The sequence below is a fragment of the Eleginops maclovinus genome, chromosome 1, assembly GCF_036324505.1.
Source record: "Eleginops maclovinus isolate JMC-PN-2008 ecotype Puerto Natales chromosome 1, JC_Emac_rtc_rv5, whole genome shotgun sequence".
NCBI classification, from domain to species: Eukaryota; Metazoa; Chordata; class Actinopteri; order Perciformes; family Eleginopidae; genus Eleginops; species Eleginops maclovinus.
In genome coordinates, this window is record NC_086349.1 from 8,642,021 (window position 1) to 8,663,545 (window position 21,525).

The 21,525-nt window shown below is 41.5% G+C and overlaps 2 protein-coding genes across 2 annotated transcripts; one reads left to right on the top strand and one right to left on the bottom strand.

The window, feature by feature from the left end:
• Window positions 1-6,442: 6,442 nt before the first annotated feature.
• LOC134865653 (solute carrier family 25 member 45) lies at window positions 6,443-11,365 on the top strand. Its single transcript, XM_063885316.1, has 7 exons — window positions 6,443-6,574; window positions 7,192-7,248; window positions 7,362-7,405; window positions 7,482-7,553; window positions 7,677-7,865; window positions 8,633-8,867; window positions 10,772-11,365. Exons 2-7 carry the CDS (start codon window positions 7,212-7,214, stop codon window positions 11,050-11,052), a joined length of 858 nt encoding a protein of 285 aa, XP_063741386.1. The 5' UTR covers window positions 6,443-6,574; window positions 7,192-7,211; the 3' UTR covers window positions 11,053-11,365.
• Window positions 11,366-11,925: 560 nt separating this feature from the next.
• LOC134865644 (solute carrier family 35 member E2A-like) lies at window positions 11,926-21,184 on the bottom strand. Its single transcript, XM_063885305.1, has 9 exons — window positions 20,918-21,184; window positions 19,238-19,708; window positions 17,731-17,866; window positions 17,452-17,579; window positions 16,782-16,902; window positions 16,647-16,700; window positions 16,488-16,560; window positions 15,561-15,706; window positions 11,926-14,449 (listed from the first exon to the last, which is right to left on the bottom strand). The coding sequence occupies exons 2-9, from the start codon at window positions 19,515-19,517 to the stop codon at window positions 14,221-14,223; spliced, it is 1,167 nt and encodes a 388-aa protein (XP_063741375.1). The 5' UTR covers window positions 19,518-19,708; window positions 20,918-21,184; the 3' UTR covers window positions 11,926-14,220.
• Between the last annotated feature and the right edge of the window lie 341 nt (window positions 21,185-21,525).

Consider the following 21,525-nt stretch of genomic DNA (forward strand, 5'->3'; position numbering starts at 1 on the left):
AGGAAACCGTTTCGACAGGCTCTTGCTGTTCCTGGAAGACAAAGGTCGTTACTTGTGAGGTTGGAGCAGTTGCTACCCAGCAAGCCATGGCCTGCTAACGCACCCGAGAGACCAAGCTACCGGGAGAAGCCGAGTGACAGATGGAAAGAAAAAAAGTCGTTCACTAAGACTACAGCAAGTGCGGTCAAAAGAGACTCCCAGCAGTCGCCATGCACTGTGTGTGGTGGTGAAGAACACGGAGGAAAATTGTTTCGCTGTAAGACTTTCAGGAAGGCCAATCTGTCAGAGAAGAAAGCTCAGGTGAAAAAGGCAAAAGCATGTACAAAGTGCTTGGATGTTCATGGGGTCGATGGTGCCTGCACCTCAAGGTTTCTCTGTCGAAAGGAGGAGTGTAAGAAGGGCGACACTCCTGTGGACCACCACTATTTCCTCTGCCCTATGGCACCGACAAAGGAGGATGCTGTTAAGAGGGAAAACAAAGCGGAAGGAAAGAGGGGACCTCGTGGTCCGACAGAGGAGCAAGAGGTTGTGTTCGCCGAGTTGGGACTGACTCCCCACCAGTTACAAGCTGTCCGCAGAGCTTGTACTAACAAGGTAACGTCGAGAGTGTTTTCCGGTGAGAGTCTGATAGAACAGAGCGGCTTGAAGGAACATCCGGTCCTCATGATGCTCGTACCTGTCACGACAAAGAGAGGAGACGGCCTTGGCGCCTTGGTCGATCTTGCGTCTGACACCAATTACATTACGCACCAAGCTGCGGAAAGACTAGGGCTGACAGGTGAACCGATCTCACTTGTTGTGTATGGTGTCGGCACAATGAAGGTGAAAGTTAATACAAAAAGGTATCTTGTGACAATAAAAGTGTGGACCTCACGAGGAACCCTGAAGCTCCACGAAATGATCTGTTACGGGATGGAAGACATCGCTAAAGTGGACAGAGTGGTGACATCGAAGCGGCTGGAGCAGTTTTTTCCTGAAGTTGAGCCGGGAGGACTGGCCCGCCCGGAGGAGATCGATCTACTGATCAGTACCCGAGAAGGCCGGTTAGCTCCTCAAAGACTGCAAAGGGTCGGCGACCTGGTATTGTGGGATGGTCCCCTAGGCAAGACCGTGAGTGGTATGCATCCGGACCTCTTTGAAGAAGTGGAGGTGACCACATGGCACTCAAAGACGCACTTCGCACACTCCATGAGGACAGTGGCCGTCAAAGTTGAAGAACACTTTGTAGGAAGGCCGGGATGCCATTTGGAACTAGAAAGCAGGGTGGAAGTTCGAATGACAGCAACGTGCAATAAAGAGGTCATTGAGTGGCTGAGATGGGACAGTATCGGAGCGGCCTGTGACCCTGCCTGCGGAGGGTGTCGCTGTGGAAAGTGCCGACCGGGAGGAAAGGAGATGTCCCTGGCTGACGAGAAGGAGCTGGAGATAATAAGGGCAGGCCTGACCTTCAGAGAGTGTGACACACACAGCAGCCAGCCACACTGGGATGCAATGTACCCCTGGAAGGAAAACCCAGCCTCTCTTCCCAATAACCGAAAGGCTGTGGAAGCAACGTTCCTGAGGTCTGAGAAGCGGCTCATGAAAGACCCCATGTGGAAAGACGCTTACACAAGGCAAGTTCACAAGATGGTGGAGAGGGGAGCTGCTGTTAAACTCACCAAGGACGTAATGGACAGCTGGGATGGTGCCATATGGTGGGTGAGTCACCTAACCGCACCAAACCCCCACTCAGTGACTACGCCGGTGCGCCTTGTCTGGAATAGCAGTCAGGAGTTCAGAGGGGTGAGCATGAATAGCATGGTACTCAAAGGCCCAGACGTCCTCAATCCCATCAGAGCGGTGCTCCTCAGATTCCGGGAGGGAGGACACGCAGCTATCGGAGACATCACTAAGATGTATAATTCGGTGTGGCTGGAGGAACGAGAAGTTCATGTGCATCGATTCCTGTGGAGGGACTCACCAAATGAGGAGATTGAGGACTACGCTGTGGTAAGGGTGAACATGGGAGACAAACCGGCGGGGTGCATTGCGCAGGTTGCCATGCGGGAGACTGCAAAGTTTCCCCAGTTCTCTGATATGAGGGAGGAGAGAAGAGTCATTGAAGAAGACTCCTGCGTCGATGACCTCCTCACGTCCCACAATGACCCGCAATGCCTAGACAAGGTCCTAGAGGGAGTGGAGGAGATATTAAAAGCAGGAGGCTTCTACCTCAAGCCCTGGGTCCGGTCTGGTCAAAGTGGGAGGCGGGAAGGAACAGAGTCCAAGCCGGTGACTTTGATGTTGCCAAACCAGCTAGGGGAGGAAGACAATAAAGCCCTGGGGGTTGGTTACCTCGTGCAAGAGGACAAACTCTTTGTGATGGTCTCCATCAACTTCTCCAGAAGGAAGAAGAAGATGAGAACTGAGATTGACCTCGCGGAAGAAGTGGAAGTGAAGACACTAAAACCGCTGACTCGTCGGGTTCTACTGAGCCAGGTTGCCGGGCTGTTTGACCCGATCGGTCTAGCAACACCTGTGAAACAGAAAGGAGTGATCCTTGTGAGAAGAGCCTTCCAGGAGGCTGGTAGGCTAAATAAAGACACCTGGGATGCGCAGGACCCAGTGGGGACGCCGGAGGGTTCGAGTATCCAACTTACCCCGTCGTCCGTCTGAGAGCAGTCCAGATCGAGGTCAACAAGTTCTGGAAGCGGTGGAGCCAGCTGGCGGGTCCGGGTCTCTACATCTGACAGAAGTGGCACGCGCCTGCTAGAAATGTTGCGGTGGGGGACCTGGTGTGGTTGGCTGACCAGAACGCGCTGAGGGGCCAGTTCAGGCTGGGTCGAGTCGTGGAGGCGTGTCCTGATGTGAAGGGTGTAGTACGAGACGTGAGAGTGAGAACATGCCAAAGCTGTCCGGTTGTCGGCAGGCAGTCCAAGAGAAGCCGTGGTGCTGAGAACTGTCCCTCAACAGGGACGTTAGGAGGCTGGTGGTCCTGCTACCAGTGGAGGAGCAAATGACCTCCCCACCATGGTGTGTTTCGGTTGGTAAAGGACAGTAAAGGAGCCCCACCATGGTGTGTTTCGGTAAAGGATCAAGGCTCCCCCACCGCCATTCTCTTAGAGGTTGGTGGTGTGTTTCGGTAAAGGATATCAAGATGTCATCTCATCAAGGATGATGAGTGTTGGTTATGGACATTAAAACTACCTTGATCCTGTAGTTATTCATATTGTGGCATTCGTGTTCAAGAGTGCAACGTTATGTGCATGGTTATGGGGTGAAATTCATATAGAAGTTTAACTGTTTGAGCTGGTTATGGTGGCCTACTTGGATTCGAGAATCAGTAGCCCAAGTGGGAGGTGTAGAACTTTCCAGCAGAGGAAACTATTGCTTTATATATATATATATATATATATATATATATATATTTATAAGTGATAGGAAGAGTTATGTTTATATTTATATTGTAATCAAACCAGGTTACTGTAACTGATTGCTGTAATATCTTTCATGTTATATTAAGGTTTATTTTGTTATCATACTTGGTTTCCGACCTGTGTGTGTGTATATGCACAACTCGCCACAAGGTGCCTCCCCCTTTTGTTGTTTTCATTCAATTGATGGTCAGGACTGGTACGCCTTGTCGGTGTGACTATAAACTAAGCTAGGTTAAATCAGGAATTAATGTTAATATGAACGAGTGTATAATTTCATTGGTTAATTCGGGTTTTGTTTTGTGTTTGCATTGCAGGTTTACAACCTAACTAAATGTCACTAAGTAACTAACGTTACCAACGGGCTAGTGTAGCTGAAACAATTGGGCTAATCAGTGGGTGAATTTATTGTGTATGTGTGCGCAATAAAACTTCGTAAAGTGACTCGAGTTGTATCCGCCGTACTTGTCCGGATAACCCTTCCAGAGGGGAGTTTATTAAACTATAGCAGGTAGTTTAGTGAAAATCTGGACAAATAAAAATCTGCAAAGTAGCTAAAGTTATTAAATAAATGTTATGGAGTAAAAGTTAACTATTGATGAATTGTTGTCGAGTAAACAAATAGTAGACAAAACAAATTGAAATACTCAAGTAAAGAGCAAGTACCTCAAATTGTATGTAAAGGACTTGACTGAATGTACTAGTTACTTTACACTTCTGGGTTAATTTTTCAGTATTTCAATATTCTAGCCAGCAGACACTTTATCACAACAAATCAACAATTACGTTATATTATATTTGATTTATTTCAAGTATAATTCATATTCAATGTGTTTTCTTACACTATGCAAAAAAACTGGTACTACAGTGTAAACAGCTTACATAAGGAAAAGTTCAAAACAATTACCATATAAATATATTTATATAAATCTGCATTATTATTAATATTATTAGATATACAACTTAACCAATTATCTCTGTTTAATGTCACATGGGTATTGTGCACCTTGATCACAGACAGGGTATACAGTAAAGTTAGGACTAAAACTTGATGGAAACTTAAACAAATCATTTGTGAAGTGTCATACCAACCGTAGTAAAGTAGACAAGCTACAACCTAATTTACGTTTAAACAACAACAACAAAAAGGCCACCCCTACTGGACAGCTTACATTGTGTAAAATATTTAATATCTTTACTATTTTACAGTGTAATGCTACCCAAATCAATTTAATAGTTTTTTCACAATGGCTATTGCTACCAAATTCATCTTCACACAATAATGGTCTCCTCTTTGTTATTCCAAAACCAACAAGTAAGGAAGGTCCTTTTGCATAATTTTGGTGACATTTTCTTGTGTACGATACTCAATATGGTGTCTTTTATGCAGTGTAGTGCTACCAAATCATGTCACAGATCAATGGTCTTCTGCCGGTTAAACTACAACAACAAACCCCAAGGAGCAGGAGGAAGATCCCTAAGAGACAAATTAACCAAGGTGTTATAACAGACCGGCCGATTGTGGAATCTCAGATTGAGGAGGAACAAAGCGGTTTTCGTCCTCGTCGTGGAACGATGGACCAGCTTTTCACTCTCGCAAGGATCCTGGAGGGGGCCTGGGAGTACGCTCATCCGGTGTACATGTGCTTTGTGGATTTGGAGAAGGCGTATGACCGGGTTCCCAGGGAGATACTGTGGGAGGTGCTGCAGGACTATGGGGTGATGGTCTCTACTCAGGGCCATCCAATCTCTGTACTCCCAAAGCGAGAGTTGTGTCCGGGTCCTCAGTAGCACGTCTGACCGATTTCCGGTTAGGGGTTGGCCTCCGCCAGGGCTGTGCTTTGTCACCAATCCTGTTTGTGATATTCATGGGCAGGATTTCGAGGCGTAGTCGTGGGGGAGGGGGTCTGCAGTTTGGTGGGCTAAGGATTGCACCACTGCTTTTTGCAGATGATGTGGTCCTAATGGCTTCATCGGTCTGTGACCTTCAGCACTCACTGGATCGGTTCACGGTTGAGTGTGAAGCGGCTGCGATGAGGATCAGCACCTCCAAATCTGAGGCCATGGTTCTCAGCAGGAAACCTATAGACTGTCCTATCCAGGTAGGGAATGAAGCCTTACCCTAAGTGAAGGAGTTCAAGTATCTCGGGGTCTTGTTCTCGAGTGAGGGAACAATGGAGCGTGAGATGGGCCGGAGAACTGCGGTACTGCAGTCGCTTCGTGACGGGGTAGATCTAGGACCAGGTGGAGGGATTATATCTCTTCGCTGGCCTGGGAGCACCTTGGAATCCCCCAGTCAGAGCTGGTTGATGTGGCCAGGGAAAGGAAAGTTTGGGGCTCTCTGCTGGAGCTGTTACTTCTGCGACCCTGACAGAAAAGCGGGAGAAGATTGATGGATGGATGGATGGATGGATGGATGGTTATAACAGAGAAACAGAGTGTTCCTAATTGTCCTAATCAGTGACCAAATGGACTCTTTTTAATACGTCAATGCTGCACTACGCATATCAATCATTTTAGCAGAAATCAATCAATTACACTTTCAAACCTTAAAGTCATAGATTATTGGAATAAGAAATGATGGGCCAAAGTTTATAAAGAAGCTTAAATATCATTAAAAAATATATATAGCGATGCATCTTTGCAATAACAATCTTAAATTATGTTGAATTAAACCTGTCTATCAACAGTTCTATTTACTGAACTTGAAGAATATCACAGATAAAATGAACAGATTCAATACTGAAAAGATTATTTTAGCAGAAATGAGAAAAACCTTACATTGCTTTCATCCAAATGCCATATGTGGACTTTTTCTGCTGTCCCTCTACATTCAGTAGCAACACTTACAAGTGTTACAATATCAGATGCATAATTGTGCCTGTACCAGCATGAGAACACGCACATAATACCTAAAATCTGTCATGTTAGGTATTATGTATATTGTTTTGTTATACAACGACTTATTCGTACCCTTATTTTGAAGGATGCATTGTCAAACAGGAAATGGTGTTCTAACTGCCGGTTGCTTAGAGACCTCTACCGCAGTCTCTGCAGAGCCAGGGATCCTTGATTCATGAATACTTCGGGAAGATTGTGCAGAGGTTTACAATGAAAAAGATGTGGATTACGCTATTCAGACTATGACGTGATACTTACAAAAGGTAGGCAACTTGTTTGGTGTAATTCACCTTTTTTGCACGATATGCGCTGTATGACAACACACATTTGCTATTAAACTGGTTATGACAATGCAGTAAAGTGTTAAGCTAGAGAGACAGGCTAACAATATCTAACGCTTAAAACGCTCGAAGTATGGCTTGCAATAGTAAAAATGCACATACACTATTAAAGTTGAGTGTGTCCACAACATTTGAGAAAGTAATGAATTACTTTTAGATATTCTAAGCTAGTTTTTCTTTTTTAAACAGCTATTTTGCTGCTAAAACCACTTTTGCTCCCTTGTTTCGGTACTCTTAATACTTTTAATACTCGAATTAGCCAGTTATGTATATATTTACATCAAATGGGCTTATGTTTAGGATCTTTCACTATCAATGTCCATGTTAGGGATATGTGAAAGAGAGACTGGCTGAAGTGTTTGTTTGTTTTTCTTTGCAGTTTTACAGGATTTTGCCAACTTTGATGTAAACATTTACCTAACCTAACTGTCACATATTAACCTTACTTGGCTGCAGGACTATAGTCAGGTGGCTTTATAGCAGCTGTAAAGCAGTATCTTCATATTTTATCTTTAAAACCACGCTGGTATTTTTCGCAGGTGGTGAATTTGAGCCAGACATGCCTCTTTTAGAATTCTTAGCTGGGAGCATTTCAGGTAAGAAAAACTTTTTAAATGTTTTTTTTGTGACAGAAAACAGATATTGATTGAATAGAATATTTAGAATATTATGATGTACAGAAGTAACATTTCCCTGTCGGTTATTGTAGGTGCAGTGGGCCTGGCAGTTGGACATCCAGTGGATACTGTGAAGGTGCATGCCAAACTGAAACTTATAAACATGACTAAATGCATAAACCTAGTTTTGTAACCACATGTTTTATTTGTAGGTGCGCCTGCAGGCCCATTCTGCATACAAAGGGATATTTCATTGTATAGCTAAAACCTACTCTGCTGAGGGGGTAAGTGTTTTGCCCTTTTAAATTGTTGCACCACATACTGTATATCCCGACACAGATAGCTCCAGCCTCCACCTCAAAATATTGATGGATATTTGACTTGTTGTAATGCCTTTATTATATCAGCTCCGTGGATTCTTCAAAGGCATGGCATTTCCGGTGCTGACTACGGGCATCAACAACTCCATTGTCTTTGGCTCATACAGTAATGCCTTAGACTACCTCACTCAGTCTGAGCGCAGCGACCGAAACCAAGGCAAAGAACCTTCTGCTGCACATGTTATCGCTGCCGGATGCTTCTCAGGCCTGGTGCAGGTAAAAAGAACTATCGGTCATGGTCTGGCTTCTTTCAAAACACCTTTGTAATTAACATAACTGCAAATATTACTGGATAGATAGGACTGCAAGTACTTTCAAATGTGACATTATAGGCTGAGAAAACTCTGCTTTAACAGAGGTGTAAGCAAATTATCACTCATTTCTTGTTGTATGTGTTTCCCACATACTCCAAGATGCAATTCAGATGTTATGGGGAAATTAAACTTTAAGTGTAATGTGCTACTGGCCTCTAGAGGTTGCAATGTTTATTACATCCCACAGAACAAAAGTCTTGCTGCTAGATCAAGAATGTGACCTGAGCCGGGGTCCTGAGGAGATGCCCAGGGTCAGGAAAATCAAACATGTAGCTTTCAACCACGTACATTGTAGATATTTTCGGTGTGCAGTTCGACAATTTGCATGTCGCTTGGGTTCAGGTAGAGGCTGTAAGGTTAGAAAAACCTTGAAAATTTGTCAACATCGATTGCCTTAACAGAAGAGGGCGCCAAACGTCATTATAATTCATTGTCAGAGTACCATGCGTACTTTAAGGTAACTTTTGGGAATAGGGCCATGAGTCAATAATTATTTCTGACCTGATTGTGGTGATGGAAAGGTCATGGGGACAATCATTTGATTTGGTAAATAATCAGTATTTTATTAGACCACTAGGAGGTTTCCAAGAGTTTCCAAAACAATATTTATTTCTTATTCAAAGCTGCTAAGAACAATGTGTCCTTACCCTTTATCTGATCTGCCTTCAGGTGTTTGTTTGCGTACCCATTGACCTGGTCAAGGTGCGTCTGCAGGGTCAAACAACAACTGCTCGATACCGTGGCCCGGTTCATTGTGTCGCCAGCATCCTGAAGGAGGATGGTCCCAGGGGTCTGTTCAGAGGAGGGATGGCCCTCGCCCTGAGGGACATTCCCTGCTATGGATTCTACTTCCTGCCTTATGAGGTCACGCGAAAGGCTCTGACCGAGAGCGGCAAAGAGCCAGGTTGGTCTCAGAGGCAATAGTGCAACAGTACGACCCTCAGTAATTAAATATGTATGCAGGGCAGTTTATGAAATATGGAAGGTTATTAATAAAAATGGTACATCAAAATGAAGACCCGCTAAGCCAAATTTTAAACTTTTTAAATACAAATTATGAGGAAATGAACTGAACAAAAATAGAACGTTTAAAAGTTAAAGATCTCAGCCTTTTACTTAACACACTATAGACTTTTTTCTTTCAAATTTCAGTGATAAATTATTCCAAAACGTTGTTCCCTGTCAAGATAATCCATTCAGGTGACAGTTGCGGCTTATCAAGATGTTGAATATCACACAGGTGCACCTGGTGCTGGTCACATTAAACAGCTATTTTTTGTTTTATCTTGAAAACATTTTTTGAATTTGAATTTCACATGGTCAGGGTTACAGAAATGCATTTTTTTAGGCACAGACACCATACAGAATTAGTCTGACCACCATGTGCCTCGTAAAGTTTTCTACACACAATTGGCACACTCGTCTTTAATGGCTGTGCAAATGTAGGTACCCACTGACCCACAGCATCCCAAACATGCTAAATAGTTGACATACACTTGCAGGCAATGCAAGGATATTTATGTTTTCCAGAAATTGTGTGCAGATCCTTGACAAATGGGGATATGCTTCACAAGGCTGCAACAGGATGTGATGGAGATGGATGAATGCCATGAAAATGTGTCTCAGCGACTTGTCACGGTATCTCTGTGCATTCATATTTATATCAACGTAATACACCTTTGTTTGTTGTCTATAATAAACCAGCTCATAACATACTGAACATTAGAGCATGTAATCATGTCACATCAGAGGCACAAAATAAAAATATGAAACGGAAAATAATCATAATATGTCCTCCTTAAGGAAACGACATAGAAGATAATTAAAAAGAACAAAATGAACAGCTCTGGTGGACATTCCTGCTGTCAACATGCCAATAGCACGTTCCATTTAACCTTATAACATCAGTAACATGTGTTCTGTGATTAAACTGCACATTATTTAGTGGCTTTTCATTGGGACCAGTGCTAAGGCACACCTGTGTGATAATCATGCTGTTTAATCAGCAGCTTGATAAGCCATAGTTGTTACTTGGATTATCTTGGCACTTGGAAGTTTTCCATAGCAGAACTAATGCAAAACGAAAATATGTGAGAAATAACCTTTTTGTGTGCTTTTAATTTCAGCTCTTATAAATAATAGTCAAAACCAAAGTGTTTTTGTTCAATGATACATTTAAGAGGTAAAATGTATCTGAGACAAGAGGTCATATACTGTACACTCACTGGCCACTTTATTAGTTGCAACTGTTTAACTGCTCGTAAACACTAATATCTAGATAGGCTACAGCAACAGAAGACCACACCAGGAGACACTCCTGTCAGCTAAGAACAGGAAACACATGCTACAATTTGCACTGGCTCACCAAAACTGGACAATAGAAGATTGGAAAAGTGTTGCCTGCTCTGATGACTCTCGATTTCTGCTGTAACATTCGGACAGTAGGTTCAGATTTTGGCGCAAACAACGTGAAAGCATGGATCCATCATGCCTGTATCAGCAGTTAAGCCTGGTGGTGGTGTAAGGGTGTGGGGGATATTTTCTTGGCATACTTTGTATCCCTTATTACCAATTGAGCATTGTTTAAACGTCCCAGCTTACCTGAGTATTGTTGCTGACCATGTCCATCCCTTTTTGACCATATTCTTGCAGCAGGGCATCGCGCTGCACAAAGCTCAAATCTTCTCAAACTGGTTTCTTGAACATGACAATGCGTTCACTGTACTCAAACGGCCTCCAGATTCCAAATATTGACTTTATTTTGATGTAGCATTCCACACTTAATATCTCATATTTTTCTGTCCTCAGGTACATATGCAATACTGATGGCGGGCGGCGTGGCGGGAGTGGTGACCTGGGCCCTCGCCACACCCATGGACGTGGTGAAAGCCCGGCTCCAGATGTCGGGGGCTGGCGGCCGGGAGTACAGCGGGGTCCTCCACTGCATGAGAGTGAGCCTCAGAGAGGAGGGAGTCAGGGTCTTCTTCAAAGGCCTCACCCTGAACAGTCTGAGGGCCTTCCCCGTCAACGCCGTCACCTTCCTAAGCTACGAGAGTCTCATGAAACTTTTCTATCCCCCGAAGAGATGACATATTTAGACTCTTTAAAAACCTGAAAACACTCCACCTGATGAAGATTTTCAGATTCAGCATCCTGTGAATTGAACTGCCTTAAACAATGATATCATATCAAGCTGCTCATGTTTATCGACATCAATCGATCGATCATCCCAAATTCTTGACAGAATATGAATGTGAACAATGCTGCGGACCGACAAGTGTTTCTTTCCAAGCATTTTATTACTCTGAACTGGATACCAACAGTGAATGATTTCTTAATAAAAACAGTACAAAGTATGTTGAGGATTTCCTTTTCTGGTGTCTGGTCCATGGAGTTTTTCCTAGAAACCCCACATAGAAATAACTTGTGTATACCAACAGGAGTCTCCACTCATCATTTAACAGTCTCTGTGTCATTTGAATGTGCTGCTTCCTTTGTGGGTTCTGTACACATTGCACCTTTTGCACTGTGGAAATAAGACCATTGAACTGTTGCTCTGAGGATGGGTTTTTTTTTCAGCTTGCTAAGTAAGGTCCCTGGTCTTAAAGACTTGCCGGGATTGGATGAACTTTGAGTTAAGCCTGCTTTAATAAACCATTTCTATGGATACAGGATTAGCAGGACAAAATGTACAACAATTATATTATACTACATCAACAATGGATCAAACTGTGCTGTGTGCAAAGGATCACTTGTTACAAATCAAGATTTAATTGTGTTTTTTTCACATGTGGCCCTAGTCATCTTCCTTACAGTTGAGATTCTTTAAATAATTGTTTTTATTTAGTTTCAATTTCCAACCTTTTTTATAGCTTATGTTTGTTTTACATTTACGATACCAAATCAGCAATGCAACAAGAGATCACTGTTAATACTGGCAGACCAAATCAACTTACAAAATATGCTTAGAAATATTTTTATTTTCTTTAATGTCCACCAAACATCATTTAAAACTCCCTAGAGTTACATTAGTGAATACTTTTACATCTTTGATCCCAAACAGTTAATAGTTGCTCTCACCTCAACACTTCCACTTCTGAAGCTTTAATGATAAAATACTCAAAACATTTTTGGACTTACCTCTCGAAACATCATTCCAAAGACGGAAGAGAATTGTAGAAAGATATATTTGTAGGGAATCAATATCAAATATTTCCCTACTCCTGGATTTAAATGGCACCAAGAAACAACTTATCAACATTAAAAAGGAAAACAGAAGGACATGAAGTTATTGGAAATATGTTCAAGTCAGACAACATTTATAATCAAATTAAAGAACAAAAGACACTTTTCTTGAGGCACAAAAGTAGAACATAATGAAAATGCTCAAACCGTAACTGCCAGACTGACAATGATCATCATGGATTTGTCCAACCATAAAACAGACGAGAAGCCTGAACCTAACACCATTTGTGTAGGAGACTTGAGGCAGAAAGATTGTAGCAGTATAGTGAAAAAGAATCTGATTATTGGCACCATGCAGCTGCTTTTGGTTAAAATAACGATGTAGGAAACACACATTTGTCTATACAGATCTTATCAAGAACTGTGGCATTACATCGATAGTAACAATAAACAGGGTTTGTTGCATGTGGCCCAAAGCTTCTTATAATAAAAAATAATAACTATTACTACAAACTGGGTTTTATTTTTGTTCAGGCCATTTCTTGTGCTATTTGTAATAACGTAATTAGCTGACATCTGGAACACAGTGATATGGCTTTAAATAGATCCAATGAGGAAAGAAAACAGACCGTGTTTGTGTTATCGCGTATTATCATTCATTGAACAAGAAGGCAATCAACTACAGTGGGTCATGGTTGAATTAGGGAGTTGTTTTGTTAGCTTTGATGAATCTTTAACAGACAGATTGCGTAACAGTTTGCCTTCTAATCTGAAGAATTTTAGAGATAAACTGAGAGGCAGGACAACAAAATAAAACCCAAGCTGTAACAAAAAAAATAATCTTTGAGATTATGAATTCGCGATCTACAGCTGCTCATCAATACATTATGTCAAAGGCCCCTTTTTTTTTTAAGGTTGGCAAGGTTGCTTTCCCAGCATGCATTGGGGGGAAAGCCAGTTTACAAAGAAAAAAAAAGTACACAAACATCTACATACACCATCAACGTATATGATAGAGGATGAGCATTCGTAGAATGCAGTATGTGGCTTTAAAATATTTCACACATTGTTAAAAACATTTGTCACCAGGCACCCTGATGATGTTATATTCAGATGCAATCAAATTTTTACACAGGTATGATACAGTGTTGCTTACACCACCACAGAATTATAACCTTACAGCTTCAATGCTTTACACATATTCACAATAGCATACATTCAGCAGCAGCTGCTGTACCACAGAGAGAAAGAAACACTCTGGAATGCACATGTAAGACAAAGATCTTACAGAAGTCACTTCCTTCATTTAGCTGAAGGACACCCTGAGCTTCCCTCCCTTTCACTGACCGATATTAGATAAAGCCAAGGGTGTGTAAGTGAGTACATCATCTAGCTAGGGATAAAGAAATACTGTCTATACTGTTGCACAGGACTAAACCCTGTTTTTCTCGTATGCCTCCATGGTGACAGAAAAAGTTCTTTATGAATCGAAGATGAGGTCTTAACCATATCCAAACAACTTCTCATGAAATCTTACACAAAATAATAATCGTTTCTCCAGTCGTATGCCAACATCTTCCCTAACACTCACACTTTTGCTAAAGCTTTACTATTTAAAACACTTTGGCCTGTGAAAGTGGGACGTTTATTGCGCAAATGTTTTAAAAGTAAGATTTTAGCCTAAATGCATGTTCTTGTAAATGTGGGAAAGTTTGTAAACAATGTGATATCATTTTGCTGTTGTTAAACGCGGCCACCATTTACTTCAATTCATCACAAATGTTTCCTGTTGTTCATTCTTAGTTCACCACGGACGCCTGCAAGAATAAATTAGTTTTCTTCAAGAATTCAAGTTAAAACGGGAAGAGTAATTCATATACAAATTGAGATTTTAGGGGCAAGACATTCAAAACGAATCCTTGGGGAACATTACATAAGTGGTCCCCTTTATCTGGAATGTGTGCACAATGACAAAATATCCCATAAGCCCCTCTGCTCAGCCACAAAGAGAATCTTTGTTAATACCTTGAACCAATTTTCAGGCAGTATTTGTAGTCTTTAGTGCTGAGTCGTCAGTGTGACTGAGGGGATGTAGAGATCTTTTCCTGTAGAAGTGTTTTTTGGTTCTGCTCGGCAGCCAGGGCCCGTAAGGTGGTCCTCTGGATCTGCCTGGCCTTGTTGTACAAGAAGACCCCCAGGAACACGAAGGCGGTGCCGACGGCGCTGAGGATAGAGATTTGATTGCTGAACACGATGATGCTCAGCCACACCGACAGGGCGTGTTTCACAGTACTGGCAACACTGAGGAAGACAGGAAGGTTTATACTGTTAGAATAATCCAACTCGTGACATATGGGAGCATTCCTTAAGATGCATGACTCCATCCTACTTTATTACGCCAAAACATGACTCGTTTAGTGAAAATAGGATAGATTGCTCAAAGTGAGTGCACTACATCTGCATCTACAGCAACAAGACCACGTCAGGTATTAACTAAGAAAAATGGCATGACATATTCTTAGCATTTCTTTTTTTAACAAACACAGTGTTCTATTTCTATATTGACAAACAGTAAGTTTTAAATACATGAAAAAACCCTTTAATTTACATATGGAAAATGAAAAATAGAGCTAGTTAGGTCGCTTAAAGTTTTCTTTTAAAGTAATAGAGCAAAAAAGGAACATATACTGCTTGGCGTTCTGCTGCTCTTAATATACAAGCGCTACATTACAACTAAGCAGCGAGTTTATGGTCAACGGTCCAGATTGTGCCAGAGTCCACCTGGGCCCACAGGGTGACTATTTAAAAATGCTCCCTAACTGAGCCACATTAATATTACCCAACATTTCTAAGCAGTGTTGTTGATCATTTACCTTTTATCAAAGCCACAGCAGGTCAATGTGTCAAGTCATAATGTACTAATCATTTCAAGCTCGGGACAGATTTGAACTTAATCAGATATCCTGAATATTGTCTTATCAATCGTATCAATCCACCAGAGTGCCCTTAAAGGAGTAGCGCACCATTTTACATTTCACTCTATAACTCGGTCAGAATCAAAATTAAAATAAAAAACATAAAGAACTTGAGTTATAAGTATTTTATTAACAGTGCAAACTAATGTCAGGTGGGAGAACCTGGCCCCCAAATTAACAACAATGCGACTTGGCCGGTTTGAGAGTTTGGTAGGACTTCCATTGTGCGATCCTTAGTGAGTATCGTGGCCTCAAGCAGACTTCAGAAGAGCGCTGCTGCAACCCCCGTTTTATTTTATTCCAGTTTTTATGAACTGTTTACTTGCATATGCAACCATACAACCAGTCTGCAGACTTTCTGTAAAACAGTTTAGTTCCTCTTTAAGATAAATGCACGACTACACATGTTGGGTATTTCTTTTGTGTCTGTCTCCTACCTGAAGGTAACAGGGGAAATCCGTCCCATGAGTGCGTAGGCAGTGACACTCTGCAGGTGGAACAGGACGCCGTCAAAAAGCAGCAACAGGACAATGTCTTGACTGATGACTAAGCTTCGGCCACTCTTCCCGATTACCGGGATGTCCTGGAAACATGGAGACGGAGCATGACACGCATCAACATCATAACTTGTGCCTTTAACTATCAGAACATGTACTCTAAATACAGAATCCTTCATGTCTTCTTATGTTAAAGCTGCCAGTGCATTGTCTCACCACTGGTAGAAATTGGTGTGGTTAATTCAATTCCTTACTTTTTATGTTTGTGTTTGGTTGGCTCATATTTATCTGCGTAATATAAAAAAAAAATACCAAAAAGTACATTTTGACAAAGAAAGAAATTGTCTGTGTCAGACTGCTTGTTATTAAAGGGGCCATATACTGCTCATTTTGAGGTTTCATATTTGTATTTTGTGTCTCTACTGTAACATGTTTACATGCTTTAATGTTCAAAGAGGTCTTTTTTCTCTCATACTGCCTGTGCTGCAGCACCTCTTTTCACCCTCTGTCTAAAACCAGAGCCCTGTCTGCTCTGATTGGTTAGCTGGCTGGCTTTGCTGTGACTGGTCAAAAGCTTAGAGATGTCCCGCTGTTTAGTAAGTACTACGATCAAACTATTTCAGGCACGGAGTGTGTGGCAGCGAAACTCCCTGTTGCTTGAACTTTGGGATTTAACCTTTGCAGACCATTTACATGCACCAAAATCTATATAACACACTACAGGAAAGGGAAAACCCCCAAAAGCATAATAGGGTGAAAGTCACTGCCACATACAGCTACAGCTTTTAGGTATATCACACATTATAAATACACTTGCAATAATTCAGTACAGCAGTAATTGTAGCAATTGTGTGTGCGTTGACCTACCAAGACGAAAAGCCAGGCAGGTATAAGCATGATGACTGCAGCGGCACTGGTATAAAACTGCAGCTCTGGAGGGCTGAAATAAGCCAGGATTTGTATTATAAATGCATGTCACTTTTTTTTATTTCACCACTGGTATTAGGAGGGTTCACAGTCTTTTACCTGAACTTGTATGTGTCTCCACTTAGCAGTTTTTTGGAGAATACGTTCTGCAAACTGAAATGAGAGATAAGTGGTTGAATAAAGCATATAGAGCATCACACTGCTGTGGGATGGTTCTGTTGAGTGCTGCAGTACCAGTCCATGATGTTGGTGGAGAGCGCAGCGGAGAAGCCAATCATGTTGAAGCTAATCTCTGTGGCTGTGCAAAGTGCTAGGCCCGCCATGACGGGGAACAGGGACAGGTTCACCCACAGCCCTGCAGAACAGAGGACACGCGTTGTAAATAAGCAAAGTAGTCCAAAGCTTTTTCTAAACACAAAACCCATTCAGCTGAATTCGTTGTGGTAGTGTAACTGGAATAACCACATTTAGTGCTGTGTTGTCAACACAATTGTTGCTAAATAAATGGATGGAGGTGATAATATAGGTGTTTTACTCCACTCGGTTAACAATGTACTTTAACTGAATTACAATCAAGTCAGAAGTTGTAACATATTGTATCCAGTTTTAGACCACATTTTTATGATACACTTTTTCAACCATGGATGTATTTAAGTGTGTATCTTAACCACACTTGTTAGTAATCACACATCTGGATTTTGAGTTATAAGAGAAATAAGCTAAGCACACATTCCTTTATGTGCATCAACTAAACAACTTTCAGTGCATGTTGGCCTCCATGTTACAAGTAACAAGAAAAATCCTGAGGAAAGACCAGGACCAGTTTGACTCTCCATCAGAAGTGAAAGACTACAGTGTCCCCTAAAGCCCCTCTCTCCTGACATTTACTCAGCGTGTCGTCTACCTGTGTACTCCCCGAGGATCAGCCTGGACATGATAACAGTGAAGATGGGAGCTGAGCTCTTCACCGTCTCTGCGAAAGACACCGCCACATTCTTCAGGCTCACCAAGCCCAGAACCACCGTGGTGAACCTGAGGAATGGAGACAAAGATGATGCCAATATATGACAAAAGATTGCATCAGTATTTGTAAATGTAGTACAACGTCTTTTCTACCCTCTTAGAAGCTACTAGATAGTCTCTAACTTTACTAAATGACTAAGAAATCATGAATGGGACTGACCTCATGAGTCCAACAAACAGCATGATCATGATGAAGTTGGGGGGGTAGTCTGTTCTGGACTTGTGCTGGTAAAGGCAACAGGGTACAAACATCTTTAAGAAGCCTATGATGGTGGTGGAGAGCATCTGAACAGCACCTGGGGAGCATATGGTAGCAAAAAACACTTGAGGCATGATGTCACCTGCAACACTAATATTTACCACTGTCTTGTTTGACAAATAAAGGTGTAAGCAGAACAAGAACAGCAGCATACTACCTGCTTGTTGCGTTTCCATTCACTTGAGGGAACAACAAATACAATACTGATTTTGTCAAAGCAACATTCTCATCACGTGTAATTTAGCAAATCTTAAATATATTAAACAAAACAACTCAGTAAATACATCTGAGAGAACTAATTAGTGGGAGAAAAAAGTTCAAGTCCCTATCATTAAAATGTTTGGCATCTGTTGGATTTTAGGGTCCCTGAATGCACCAGCAAAGTCAAAATCTATTGTTTTTACCTATTTTAAGGAAGTGACATGTTTTTTGTGCAAGTTGTTTTTCTTGTTCAATCTTAAGACTAATGGGTTGCTTTACAAAAAGCTGAACAATGACTAGTAAAAAAATTGATGATGCAATAGACAAAGGGCTCAAACCTGTAAAACCACAAAGGTTGGTGACAAGTTACTTGCAGACTGTGTTTATACTTAGCATGCAGTAGACGAGGCATTCATATTGATACACAGAGCATCTGTCCAATGTAACTATGAATAGTTCATCTGAGTCATGACCACAGAAGCAAAGCTGTTTTTCTGCAGCCTGGTTCTACACCATGTGGTCATAAACCTTTGTCTGGAAGGTAGACATTCAAATTTACAGTGCAAAGGGATGCATCATTTAAAATAGAGCTGGATGTCCACTGTAACCATATTATTGAAGAATTTGATTTGAAATGTTTCTGTCTTTTAAAAGATAGGTTTCCAAACCGTGACTCTAAGGAAAAAGTATGGTTAAAACCTATAAGATTTTAATAAAACAAAGCCATTTTGTACAGGTTTCATGCCTTGCTTGGTTTTAGTTCTTTTTAAAGTGGCCATATAATGCTAACATTTCTGCCTTTTACTTGTACTTGTAACATGTTTACATGCTTTAATGTCAAATTAAAACCTTTTTCTCATACTGTCTGTCCGTATATACCTGTTATCACCCTCTCCCCGGAATGCTCTTTTGAAGAACCTGTCTCTTTAAGACCCCCTTCCGATAAAGCCCGGCCTGTTCTTACTGGCTGCAGCAAAACATTAAAAAATGTAGATCTCAAACTGTTTTTGGCGATAGTAATTTTGGGGACAATATTCTTAAGAACCTGAATGTGACATAGGAAGGAAAGCCAAATCTCAATGGCTTTTTGAATCCCAGGTTTTTTTATTCGATGCAACCCGCAGAAAGCCGACAGGGTTGTCCTAATTTGTAAGGTACTCCTAAAAGAACAATGTGTGTGGCTAAGTATATTTATCTTTTTCTTTACCCAGCATGCTTGGCTCCCCCTCCAACAGTGACAGGATGTACTTGTTGAGGAAAAGGGTGCAGAAGCTGAAGAAGTACCAGAGGCCCAGGTAGGTCATGGATCGCCAGTTCCACACCCCTGACTCCGCCTCGATCATTGTAGTCTCTGTGACTGTGATCTTCAGCACCTGCTCCCCTGGCAGGCTATCGCTTCGAGTCAGCAATACCCGCTCCTGCTGGGTGCGGAACGGCGACAGGAGGTGCCACAGCGGATGCCGCGTGTTTTGCCTACTGCCCTGCATCGCACCTGCTGCCTGAGGGCCCACGGGGGCCCAACAGGTGGCTGATAGGAGGGAGGTGAAGGGGTCGATGAGAGTTTTGATTGTTAGTCCATCTTCTGATTGGTCCAGCAATCAATCAGTCTTGCAGTTAATGCTGGGAAGTCACTGTGATCCTCGTCCTCTCTATAGTTTCCTGTCAGTTGAGATACAAGCTGAACAAGAAAAGGGGAGGGGGGAACAGGCGTTTTCAAACAGCTCTGGTAAAAAATACCGGTTTTTGTATTACATTGTGTCACACACACATTGAGTGAGTGTCCAACCATTGCATTAGCTATATACTTAGAATTGCTACATATAGACAGTGTTAGAAGAAGAACTCCGATCTTTTACTTAGTAAAAGTAAACGAAACGAAATTCGGAAGTATTTTGGTTACATCTCTGCTGACAGAGAACAAGAAGCTCTACGTGATCACCGCGGCAGCTCCACCTGTTGTGGCGGGACCGGTGCGCAGAGCAAAACACGTACTTCAAGTTAAAGACCTAACACACTTAAATATCTTATTTTCATCTGGAACTAGCTAAACTAGTTATAAATATGTTTATTCTTCACTGTCAGGTCACTCTTTACTGGATCATTGAGCTGCATGAGACGGATGCGACTGGCTGTCAGGAGAGGGGAAAAGAGAGCATCCAAAGTTAATGTAAACTTTTAAATAATGTAGTTCATTTACTATAAGTAGTTTGTTTGACCAATTTTTCCCCCCATGTTTGAAATAAAGCACAATAATGACATTTAAGACGGTTTCCCCTTTTTTAAGAAAATAATCGAAACCGCAATTCTTGACTTGGGATCGAAACAAAAATGTTGGTATCGTATGGTCTTAAATAAAAGCCCAGGTTCCAACATTGTATTTAAGTAATCGTACAAAAAAAGCAGAAGCATCAGAATGTACTCCAAAAGAGTCAAAGTATTCATTCCGCATTACACCACATCAGCATATCATGTGTTTTTATTTGTATAAAAGTAACCAGTAAATAAATGTAGTGGAGTAAAAAGTAAGGAAATACTTATGTCAAAACTACTAAGTACAATACTTGAGTAAATGTACTTCTCCACAACTGCATATAGGCGATTTTACTCTGTATTACTTTACATCCACATTCTCTATGAAAAGAAGCATGTTGCTGGAGGAGAACGAGGTGTGGCAGGTGAAACAACACCCTCACCACACTAATCTGTGCAGTTTGCTGTAACGTTATCAAACAATATTTAGGTGTATTTGTCCTCAAGTGTCAATCACATGCAAACAATGCAACACCGCCTTGTCAAAACAGACAGAGGAGACTATAAGTTAAGAATAACTAGATAAAGCACAAGGTTCCATTATTAAATGCAAACTGAAGTTTACAAGAACTCTTACCTCTTAGGTTTTAGATGCTTCAACAAGTCCAGATAGCATCGAGTGTTATAAAAAAAGAGAAAATGGCACATTGACGCTAGCTAGCCGCTGTTTTTTGTAGTAACATCAGATGCAATTCAGCTACAGAGCCAGCAGTGCTGACCGCCATTGTTCACAACACGAGAAAGAGTAAAATGAGACTACGCCCTTTACACAAAAACTGTATTTATCTTGCTAATCCGTATTGGTGCACCTGACTTTTGAGACGTGGACACTAGCTAACAACAATCCCTGCGCAATGTCAAGCTAAATTAAACAAATCCCACAAAAACACCCTTCAAAATAAAACCTTTAAGCGGGGATGAACAAAATGCAGTAACTAACACATTGGCCATACCGGGTAAAGTAAGGTAGTAGTTTAAACTCATTTAATCTAATAAAATAGTTTTAACATGTTAAGATAAGAGATTGTATATATTTTTTTAATGTGTATTTTTTGTAAGTGATAACCTTTGGCCGCAATACAAATAAAAGCTTTTATTTTATAAGACACAATCGTTGCTTTTCCGGTGAGACTCTTCATAACTTTCTGAAGCTGCCACGAAACAAAGATCGTGCACACCATTGAT

Coding starts and splice junctions, on each gene's coding strand:
- LOC134865653 (XM_063885316.1), top strand. CDS start 7,212: ATGCCTCTTTTAGAATTCTTAGCTGGGAGCATTTCAG. Junction 7,406..7,481: donor ATCCAGTGGATACTGTGAAG/GTGCATGCCAAA, acceptor TTTTATTTGTAG/GTGCGCCTGCAGGCCCATTC. Junction 7,866..8,632: donor GCTTCTCAGGCCTGGTGCAG/GTAAAAAGAACT, acceptor ATCTGCCTTCAG/GTGTTTGTTTGCGTACCCAT.
- LOC134865644 (XM_063885305.1), bottom strand. CDS start 19,517: ATGCAGGGCAGTAGGCAAAACACGCGGCATCCGCTGTGGCACCTCCTG. Junction 16,561..16,646: donor GGAGACACATACAAGTTCAG/GTAAAAGACTGT, acceptor GGCTTATTTCAG/CCCTCCAGAGCTGCAGTTTT. Junction 14,450..15,560: donor ATTTCCCCTGTTACCTTCAG/GTAGGAGACAGA, acceptor TGTCTTCCTCAG/TGTTGCCAGTACTGTGAAAC.